General features: G+C 47.2%; 1 protein-coding gene across 1 annotated transcript; it reads right to left on the bottom strand.

Moving 5' to 3' along the window:
• Positions 1-222: 222 nt before the first annotated feature.
• On the bottom strand, positions 223-9,785 carry dph6 (diphthamine biosynthesis 6). Its single transcript, XM_076995690.1, has 4 exons — positions 9,622-9,785; positions 9,151-9,242; positions 8,867-9,052; positions 223-600 (listed from the first exon to the last, which is right to left on the bottom strand). The coding sequence occupies exons 1-3, from the start codon at positions 9,642-9,644 to the stop codon at positions 8,877-8,879; spliced, it is 291 nt and encodes a 96-aa protein (XP_076851805.1). The 5' UTR covers positions 9,645-9,785; the 3' UTR covers positions 223-600; positions 8,867-8,876.
• Between the last annotated feature and the right edge of the window lie 1,571 nt (positions 9,786-11,356).

Below are 11,356 nucleotides of genomic sequence, written 5' to 3'. Positions count from 1 at the left end.
AGCAGTGAGTGAAAACTGATGATTTAGATACAGGGCGAGGAGGTGCAGGATTTCAGGAATCTTATCTTAAAGTAATACATCCCAAAATCCCTTTCTGAACCCAGATTAAACCCGTCCTGCATTAGAGGATCTTCAGCGGAGAATTCCCAGTTACGTTTTAGTTGATGACTAGAGTGAATATATCCACCAGTGGCCACTCTAGATGCCGTGCAGACCCCCACACACGCAGCTCTGCGGTGGGACCGTGTGGCCCCAGGACAAACGTGTCTCTGTACTCCACTCGTCTCATGGGACATGACTCGGCGAAAAGACACAGAAAATTAATTAAAGTGCTTTTGAATGACAGTTTGCTCAAGGGCACGCCAGAGCTTTGCACACACACACACGCACACACATCACACGGTGAGAGGCATGTCCTCCCTCACACAGACACACACACACACACACACACACACACACACACACACGACCCTCTCGTGGATCCGTCAGTGAGTGAGCGGACTAGACACGGTTTTAATGGGACCCTCCATTAAATCAAGTCTTCGAATGTCTGTAATGGGATGGGCCCCCTCCACACACGTCCTGGCCAGATAGAGGCCCCTGTTGTGACAACACACATAGGGTCAAACAATTTGTGGTTAATAAAATCTCCAAACACCTTCAGGGCCAGGCAATGCACACACACACACACACACACACACACACACACACACACACACACACACACACACACACACACACACACACACACACCGCTCTCCTGTGTAAGACAGACAGAATGCTCTTCTGAAGGTATGATCACCCTGGTGGTGTTCTCACTCCCCTTTAGCTAACAGCACAGCGTCGAGCTCCAGGTGACGCACCACAGCGCTGGCGACTGAAGCCCCGGGGCTCCGGGTCACCGCTCAGGGTCACACAAGCGCCGTTCTCCAACGAGCTGCTTTGGCCGCAACGTGGGACTCACGCTCTACTGGTCCACTTAAACCAGTAACGTTAAACCCAGTGTCACAGCCAAGGTCAATGCACCTGACTTAAGTTTCCATTTACTACCAAAAACATACACAGCTTAAAACACAATACTTTAGCCGTGTGTTTTGCATTACTCATTTGCCCTGGGTTTAATCAACAAATGGTTTTTACCTTTGGTGAAAAAAAATCATTCTAATTATTGGGGTTTCTACTACAAGGCCTCCTCACGGTCAGATATACTGTCCTGAGTACGAGTTTGCATCACTGAAACACACTACAGGACCCAGAATTACCTCATACAAGCAGTCTTTCTATTATGTCAAAGTGATAAATGCCAGTAGCTGAGCTTATGCTGACCACTGTCCTTTAGCCTGAAGTGTTTATTTTGCAGGCATGTCGGCCACCCTGGGGCTGCTGGGGCCATACGGAGGCGTCCCGGCACCACAGCCTCCAACTCGGAGCTGGTTCTGACCTCTGCACGCTGGAGGCTGGCCACACGCCACTCCCAGCCACCCGCCCGTTACGCGCAGATAGGCTCACGCATAAATATGCCGCGCCACACAGCTGGAAAATGTAGAAATTCATCAGCGCTAAAAAAGTGGGGAGATTAACGTTTCGCGGGCTTCCTCTTAAATATATAAGGTTACGCAAACAGCGGGCCAGACGTGGCCAAGCAGAACCAGCCCGGCGCCAAGACAAGCACGGGACACGGGTTTCACTTCTCTCTCACCGCCACGGAGAAAAGGGAGACGTTACCATATCCACATGTGCCAAATACTATGGAAAACTACGGAAAACTGTGGAAAAGTGCGAGCTGGAACAGAGCTTCGTACTGAGCCCCAATCCACTTTCTTACCTCCGGCGTTTTAGGGCCGAGCTGGTTCCCCAAGCTCACAGGACGAGGGTTTAAAGCCCCTCTGTCTCAAATGTTAACGGCTGTTAGACAGGCTACACCTTCTTGGAAACAACAAAATAATCCCCCCACGTTCCTGACATGGACTCAACCCAAAGACGCAAGCATGCAGTAACCGGCACACAGCCCTCCGCCGCTTCTGAGGCCGTCTGATACAACTCCTGCTACCGCTGGCAAGGGAAGCGAAGAGACCCCAAAGTTCACCGCAACAACGCCACTGGTGTGGGAGACGCATCACGGTGGAACACACACCACAATATATCCATCTTTAGAATCTCTGTCAACAGCTGTGGAGGCCTGAGAGGACATGTCCCCTCATGGTGGACAGGGTGGGGGTGGCGCTACAGGTTTGACATACTGTCCAGACTCCAGATTTTGTTTTCGCAAGGCCGCTTATGGCTTCGGTGGCGGGGGGGCTCGGGTCCAGGCCCGCGTCGTCCTCCCAGGGAGAGCACAGCAAAACAAAACATTAAAAGTCACGAGAGGTTTGTGATTTCTGTTCAGGTTCTGTTTCTTGTTCAGGCGACAGCAGATGATTGGGAGGAAAGGACAGGAGAGGAGAGGAGAGGAGAGGAGAAGAGAGGAGGGGAGAGAAGAGGAGAGGAGAAGAGAAGAGAGGAGGGGAGAGGATAGGAGAGGAGGAGAGGAGAGGAGGGGAGAGGAGGAGAGAGGAGAAGAGAGGAGAGGAGAGGAGGGGAGAGAAGAGGAGAGGAGAGGACAGGAGAAGAGAAGAGAGGAGAGGAGAAGAGAGGAGAAGAGAGGAGAGGAGAGGAGAAGAGAGGAGAGGAGAAGAGAGGAGAGGAGAGGAGAGGAGAAGAGAGGAGAGGAGAGGAGAGGAGAGGAGAAGAGAGGAGAGGAGAGGAGAAGAGAGGAGAGGAGAGGAGAGGAGAAGAGAGGAGAGGAGAGGAGAGGAGGGGAGGGGAGAGGAGAAGAGAGGAGAGGAGAGGAGGGGAGAGGAGAAGAGAGGAGAAGAGAGGAGAGGAGAGGAGAAGAGAGGAGAGAAGAGAGGAGAGGAGAGGAGAAGAGAGGAGAGGAGAGGAGAAGAGAGGAGAAGAGAGGAGAGGAGAGGAGAGGAGAAGAGAGGAGAGGAGGGGAGAGAAGAGGAGAGAAGAGAGGACAGGAGGAGAGAAGAGAGGAGAGCAGGAGGGGGAGAGGAGGGGAGAGGAGAGGCTCCTGGTCAGATGGATCCGTTGCTCCTGGATGTCCAGCCCCCAGAGTTATGCAGCTCTTTATTTCTGCCTTAGTAAGCACATGCTGTTGTTGGCCAGGCTCCAGTTCAAGGCGCTTTATTGGTAACCCCCTCGTCCCCTGGACGTGTCCTGTCTGTCTCGCAGTCCCACTGAGCAGACAGCCTTGTTTATCCAGCCTAAAAATGACAAATCACGCCACAGCTCCAGATGTTTGCTTTTTTTTTCCTGATGTCAATTAGGTCTCTAGGGGCAACTTCCTTTAACTCAGATTCCACCCAACAGGCTGTGGTGTTGTCGAACATCTCTCAGGTTCCTTATCCTGACTTGCACATTTTTCCTTACATTGATTACTGGATATTTTACACACAGGCTGGATCAGACTGAGACCATCAGTGGGTCAATCACAATCTCCCAGCATCCTGTCACCGAGCGGCAAAAAGAAATAGTGTCTGAACCCAGTTTGCAGAAATCTGATGCAAATAACTCCAAGCTATGTCTTCAGCTCATCTTAATGGCCAGACTCTGTGGATAAAAACGCGGCGGGGGAGGGGAACAGCCCTGCTGCAACAGTGTTTTACTGTTAGCTGTTCATGCCCTTGGCAAACCAAGATAAGGCCTATCTCCCTCCATCATCACTAAACAAGACCGAGCGAAGTACATTAGGCAGAAAAATACAAACAAATTACAAAGGCTTCAGGCAAAGCTCTTTATCTCCTGGTCAGCGGAGTTTTGGCAGGAGTGGGGAGATGTGTGTCATACAGCCCACGCCCCACTCATTCCACACCGCCCTAGAACAATCTAGAACAATGCGAGTGGCCGTTATCTGAGCTCTCCTTCCTGGCGTGGATGAAAGAGGGCGGGACACCTCGCGCAGTCCCAGCTCTGCAGCCCCCAGTCCTCCCCGTTCAGACATGGCCGACGGGGGGTACGGAAGCGCTCGGGAGGGCACGCCACCGCACAACGGCCTCAACGCACCTCGTGGGAAACTGGCCTGTGCCAGCTTCACTAATGCTGATCAAAATAAGGCATTTTCTCAGACGAAGAGACGATGGCCAGTGAAGGGCGTAAATGTCGTATGCTATGCTGGACCATAACAGGTGGAATGTCTCTCCCCCCGAAGATTACTGACCCTAAGCACCCTGGGAGGCACCTGAGTGGTCATCATTTAATCATTTATGTATTAAGCATGTTTAAAGGGATCCGCATCTCGCCAGCATCTGAGGGCGCTGTGGACATGTTTTTGTTATGCCTTCCTGAACGTGCCCCTTCCTTTAAACGCAGCAGTAATGAGAGAAAGGCGTGATCGCCGTTCCACGTGACGGCACGGTGCTCCTGACACCTCGGTGTGGGGATACGATCGATCTGTGTGTCCCAGCACACCCCTCACAGCGGGAGGGCTCTGTCTGGGCGCCTGAACGCCCCACAACTACCCCCACCTTCTCCCCCTCCACCCCCCCCACCCGCTCCACCGCTCCACCGCCCCCCCCCCCCAACCCTCTGAAGGCTCCGGATAAAAGCTGGCCCCTAGCGCCAAGGCCCCGAGACGAGGAGGCAAAGACAGAGAAAACAAGTGTGTTTGGACTGGCCTGATGGAGCCTGCTCTCATGAGGCCCGTCTGATGATGTGGAGAATACAGTGCCGCTCGGGCCCAGGAGTGCCCTTAAACGCCAGGGTTAGCTCCGCCCACACGCCAGCGCTTCTAACACGCCGCAACGGAAGGAAGCACTCGTCCCCAGAGGTGAAGGAGCACCGCCCTTCTGTGGACTTCAGGCAGAAGAAAAAGAAACAGGTATAAACTGCCCCTGGAAATCAGAATTGCTGTCCTTCTCAGTGTGGGGGCACATTAAATATGAGGAAAAGGGGGGTCTGAATTTTCTAACACATGGGAAATGGATTTGCCAAAAATATTAGCCTGTTTCTGGTTTAAATTTGCAGACCTCAAAGTGGATACAAAACCATTAATTCCTTCAGGCTAGTGGTCATACATATCTGTCCACTGAGAGAGCTGGTATGCTCAGTACACCACAAAGAATCCTAGCAATATGAACTATGTTTAGAAGACAAGCATTGTTTTTCTTTCATACTTTTCTTTCTATTGAACTAGAAATAATATAAAATAATGGCACTGATGTGTGGAGTTCTCTGGACTGCAATTAAATTGATTAAATCAAAAGCAAAAAAAATTTCAATACTTTTTCATCTCACAAGTACTTTTCTTTACAATAAACCCACAGTGGTTGATAAAAGAATATCAGACTACAGTCACTCAAAAAATTCTTAATACTGTAGTTTTTCGTACCGTGTAATTTGTACCTCTGTTGAAGGCTCCTGGTGCACAAGGCTGTGGGTTTAAGACTTTCAACAGCACTTCAGGGCTCATACACTCACAAGAGCTTCTCCCTTTAGTGTGGGAAATATCAAAGCTCCTGTGGTCAGTGAGGTAAGAAGCAAACAGATGCTTACTCATCATAAGACAGAGTGCCTCTGACCTCTGACCTATGGCCCGAACTCTCAGCTGCAGACACATGCTGTTGGACAAGCACATGCGTCCACCTCTGTGCATGCACACTCTCAGTCACGGACACATGGAGGGGTGGGGGGGGGGGGGGGGGGGGGGGGTCACTGGAAGCCCTGCGTGGTCATTGCGGGCAGCCTCACACTGCAAGAAACCAGCAGGGCAGACCAGTAGCTCAACCAGTCCATAATACAAAATCACAATACAAAACTTCATTTGATGGGACATTATTCGTATCTCACTGAATGCCTTGCTGGAATTAGAGGAGCGTGAGGGACATGGTGAAGCTCTCCTTGTCCACACTGTCCTCTTTCATTCCTCCTATTTGCCGTCCTGCTCCAGAACGCTTAATCCTTTTACATCGCGAGGCAAAGCCTCTGATTTATGAGTCGTTCGCTTGAAGGAAAGAGTACATCAATCTCTGGCATGTCCACGCAATCAGCACGCACGTAGAGAAATGAAAGAGCCCCCCCCCCCCTCCTCCCCAGACTGCTCACCCCACTACCAGCTAAACTGCTATTTCTCCCTCTGAAAGCCAGGTTCAAAGATCAGCCTCCTGACTTGGCTGTTCCGTGCCGTGCCTTAGGTCTTTCAGATTACACACATCAAAGCCTGAGAGTCTCCGGCGGTGACCGAGGTGAGGGCTGGATGGGGGGGGGGGGGGGGGGGGGGCAGCGCAAGACTACGTTGTCACGGCACAATTACCAGCATTGCTGAAAAAGAGGCATAACAGGACTTTTCCCCATTGACAGTGGTGCCAAAGAAGATGATACCATCTCCTGATTTCTGAAAAGCCCCGACAGATTCTTCAGTAAGAAGAGAACCACGAGGATGAGTAAACCCACGTCCACTGTGAGTCAGAGCGACCCATAGGTGGCACTGTTGTATCACAGTACAGACGAGTTCCTCCGCATACTCCACAGATCACAGAGAGAGCAGAGGGGCGTTTCAGCACGCCACCTAAAAATATTCTTTCATCTATGTTCAAGTGTCATTCCCCAAAAAGATTTTAATAACATCTAATTAATTCAAACTGCTAGGATGAATCTTTCAAAATATCGCACTTCCCAAACAGAACACATTTTTGATGCTAAAACTGCTCTTTTCCTGTGAGGGCGATTCAACAGCTAATTATCGGAGGAGCTTTTTTTCTTCATCCCATCCACCACAAATCACACTCAGGCAAATGCCGTGTGGAGCACATTATACACTCGGCACAAGACAACACAGAGACATCAAGCTTACTAATATTGTTGGCCTAGCATTTAAAAGACCACATAAAACACATAAAATGCCTAATTAAGAGAAAAGAACATATAAAGGAACAAAAGAACATTTCATTTTCCTAACTTAATTTACTTAAATGCCAAACCTTTGGACAAAAGAACAAGAAGAACTGTCAGAATAAAATATAAGCCAATCTCACCCGTCAAAAACACTGAAGCAAAATTAAAAGAATTACATCTTTCATTTGAGAGAAAGTATGCAATTTTTGTGTTATAGCTTACAGTTAACCTTTCACCCATAAACTGATGTAACTCACTACACAATATGCAATAATATCAAACAAAGTAGCATTTCCAAGTAGCATTTTCCTCTGCAACTGAGTCTCTACATAAATGTTTGTGGAGAATGAGTGAATCCAGAGAGCTATCTGTTGCTCCTCTGAATGCAGAGAGGAAACGTGTGTTTATCATACGCCACGGTAGTGTGAGTCCACAGATGACTGATAGTGCGGAGAGCAGTATTCTGGAGGCAATGCTGAAGCCCCCCGGTGGCCCCAGAAGTCCCCAGCGGGACACACAGCCCTGAGCGTGGAGGCAACCGCACCACTGCAGCCCTGGACGTGGAAAATCTGAAGAGCTCAGCAATCGGCAGGCTGGTGCGGGTCTGGGGAGAGGCCCGGCAAAGGGGGGGGGGGGGGGGGCATGGGGGGGGGGGGGGGGGAGGTTGGCTTTTTGGAGATTGTTAAAGCTAAAAAGCCAGAAAGAGGGGAAGAGAGGATGGTAGGATGTGAGAGGAAGAGAGGCCCTGAGGCGGGTTCACGCCCCCACGCCCCCCACGCCCCCCCCCACACCCACGTCAGCTCTGCCCGTCTCACTCAGGCCATTGTCTGGAGAGAGCCCTGCCCTGAATGAACATGTCTGCACACAGACCTACAGGGAGAGCCCTTACCCTCTTCCTGTTTACAGCATGTCAGACCATCCATCCACTCTGCCTCACCCAGCAACCCCCAACACCAAAATAACAAGGCCTAAAAAACCCACGCTGCTCAGGTTGGAAATAAAGGGGAGGTATGCGGCATGGCTCCGTATGCAGGTGGGGGTTGCTGTTGGCTCTGTCAGGGTAGGAGCGCGCTCTCCTGAAGAACACCCCGCTCAGCTCTCTGCTGCCAGCGGGAAGCTCAGTGAGTGGTGTCAAGTGCAAACTACAGGAAAGAATCCTGACACATGCCTCCTTAAACACAACACATGCGTCAATTATTCGGCCCCCAATTAATATTTCCTAACCAAACTGGGAAAAATACACTGAATAATATATTCATGTCAGAGCCCCTTTTCACTCTGCATCATAGAGGCGGGAGGACAGGACACGTCTTCCTGACTCCTGACTGTATGTGCACCCAATCTTGTGAAAAAGAAATCCTCCACCATACTTGTAGGAACTTTTCACTTGCGAACAGAGTGAGAGTCACTGAAGCCAAATCACAATCCGTACCGTGAATACAACAAATCACAGACAAATCAGAACCAAATAAGATGTTTTTTTTTTCTTCCTAGATGTTCAAATCAAACCAGTGGAAATTGTCCAAGTTAAATTACATTAGATTTTATTAGATTAAATGATATGTAAATGTATTTGTATTTAATGAGATATTTTAATGTGATAAAGTCATTATCATAATTTTTATATGCCTGTAATAAACTACAAGCTTTAATTTAAATAAATGAGTGTGTGGGTGTATATATATATAAATATATATCTTGTGTATAAAACAGCAACTTTTACCACCAATATACCGATATGTAAATGTATCTTACACACACACAATATAGAACTTTGCTTGCGCAGCTGATGAAGGGGCCTCTTTTCTGTTTCATATATATCATCTATAATATATAATGTGTATTATTGCACATGTACACATGCGTATAATAATGTGTATTATTATAATTATGTATCATCGTGTGTGTGTGTGTGTGTGTATACATACATATATATTACTGGTTAGGCATCAAAAATAATAAAAAATTTAATTAGTGCCTATAAATAAGTTACCTTCACAAGCTTAAGGAGGTGGTAAAGGTCCCTCGACCTCGTCCCCGTGGTGTTGGCTATACTCTCTGCCAGTGTCCACACTGCAGCCTGTGATGGTTCTCCTGTACAGAGGCAGACCCACAGCCTCCGCATACAGCTCAACGGCCTGGTGCCCAACGGTCTGATACATGTAACTGTCAATCTCATCTGGGGATCGGAGGACAAGGCGTTACTCCTTCATCTACAGGAGGAAAACCATGTTACCAAGTGGGAGACGCCAGTGATGTGGGGGATGATGCACTCACCCGTGTGGGCTGGCCGGAGGTTGGCGAGAGCTACTATGGTATGCCCCGCAGCCACGCACTGCATCATGTTGTAACAGCTGTCTTTGCCACCACTGCATCATGCAACACAAGATGATAACGTGAATATAACCTGACACTCTACCGGATGGTGCATATAACGTGGCAAAAAAGAGAGTTGCTGCTTTTCGATCGTATCTGTCTCAACTGTGTCTGTCTGTCTCAGTGTTTCTCTCTCACACTCTGGTGTGTCTGTCAAGTGTACAGGACGCCGGGCGCACAAATCACATTTTACCTGCTGTAAAATGTGCAGAAGTAGAATAGCTGGCGCCGTGGCGTAGTAAGAAAGACATTTATATGGGAATAAATATAAATATTTTAGCGATGTCTAATTTTTTCATCAATTACAGCTACCTGGCGATGGAATGACAATGAACATAATGCAAGAATTATAAAAAAAAAGCACCTCATTACCTTATCAACGCGACAACTTTCATTTTCTTTATTCAAAGGTTACATAAAATGACCAAGAACGTTTTTGATTTAAATGGTCTTTGTCAACAGCACTACTGCACTACATCGGCTCATGCCGGTGCGCTAGCTAGCTAGCATGCTAATTTGTAAACACGAGCCGAAACGTGCCTATGGTTTCTTCCGGGATACAAAAAGGACCCCTAAAATGAGTAGCCTTTTCATGTGCCTGTTCACAAAACATAAAATCTTTTGTTTGTTATTCATAACACCGCAAAATTGTAGGCAATGTTTTGGAGCCTCTTCTAATATGTCAGAACAGAATTCCAAAACCTATTTACTCAGCAGATAAGAGTTTGTATTTGCTGTCAAACTTTTAACTCACAGTGCTAAATATGGTGCAGAGAAAAGTCTTTGCAATGTAGTATGAATTAGTGGTATCTATTTGGCACTTTTTTACCTGACAACAGCTACAGCAGCAACAAGTACTACACAATAATAATAATTGTTGTTATTGTTGTTGCTGTTATTTTCCAATACTGATTAATGCTCTTTAATGTGCAGTATAAATCCAGGGCAGTGTAATGGAATGCCAACAGTCAACATCAGAGTTGGAGGTGGTGGAGTTTGAATGCCTCTCCAGTGATGTTTGCAGGTAGTCTTTCCCTCTGATGGCCCTTTTGCTCACAGTTGTTGTGCCAGAGCAGAATAATTGCATCGCCTTCATGCGTTTCCCTCACCTCATGCCCCTAAGCAGGCCAACGGCAACTGATTTTGTCAGAATGTACAAAATTGAAAGTACAAAATGTACAAAAACATCTTTTTTCAAATGTTCTCTGTGTTTGGCAGAGTATTTACCTATTTATTTAATGGGTGCCCTTTGAAAACCTGCTAACACTTTGCAATAGCATTCATAAAAAAAAAAAGATTCTGTCAGTGTATTTATGTATTTACTTATTTAGTTGTTCATTATTAATATTATGATTATTAGTATGGTGAATTATTATTATTATTATTATTATTATTATTATTATTATTACTATGCCTATTTGTCTGTTTATTCAAGATGAAACTGAAAACTCTTGACTTCTCTGAACCTCGGTGTTTAACATTGTTACTTGATAAATGTCTTCATGTCACAGGCAGACTAATAAAGGATTCCATTGTTTGTTTTTTATTTGCGGCAGTATTCCGGCGATTTAGAATAGAGTGTTACATCCTTTCGTGGGTGCACAGGGAATAAAAACTCTTGATGGATAGCACATCTGAGGCGCAGGCAATGAAGTGAATATGAGAGGCATAAATATGGAGGCAAGACAGAGGAAATCGAAAGGCACCCTTGGCCCTTCCTTTAAGGAGCGTGTGCATATGACAGTTGATTTACACAGATACACAAACTAATTTTTGTCACGCAAGGACACAAAAACTTTTGCTGCAATGACAAAGTGGGGTCTGAAATCACGGAGCAGACATATTGAGCAGCTGGATAGGCTAGTCAAGGTTGAAACCAGAGCTAAAACAGAAGCTCTCACGCTGGCTTTATAGCTAGCATCCCATAATATTGATCCCTCACAACCAGTGCAGGCCGCATTACGAGCCATTCTTTGTTGTTGTTTTCCATTTCGTATGAAATGATGGTGAAACATCATATTGGTGGACAAACATTGCTAAGTTATTGTCTTTTTTCCCTTGAATGACCTTTTCTTGGACAGGGGCTTTACTCCCATAAGGGTCTAGA

The sequence above is a fragment of the Brachyhypopomus gauderio genome, unplaced genomic scaffold (genome assembly GCF_052324685.1).
Source record: "Brachyhypopomus gauderio isolate BG-103 unplaced genomic scaffold, BGAUD_0.2 sc229, whole genome shotgun sequence".
Classification (NCBI taxonomy): Eukaryota; Metazoa; Chordata; class Actinopteri; order Gymnotiformes; family Hypopomidae; genus Brachyhypopomus; species Brachyhypopomus gauderio.
This window is presented reverse-complemented; position numbering and strand designations above follow the sequence as displayed.

What these genes read in the sequence shown, in the direction of transcription:
- dph6 (XM_076995690.1), bottom strand. Translation starts at nt 9,644, where the DNA reads ATGAAAGTTGTCGCGTTGATAAG. An exon ending in AAAGTTGTCGCGTTGATAAG is followed by an intron (nt 9,243 to 9,621) that starts GTAATGAGGTGC and finishes TGCATGATGCAG; the next exon opens with TGGTGGCAAAGACAGCTGTT. An exon ending in CCTCCGGCCAGCCCACACGG is followed by an intron (nt 9,053 to 9,150) that starts GTGAGTGCATCA and finishes TCCGATCCCCAG; the next exon opens with ATGAGATTGACAGTTACATG.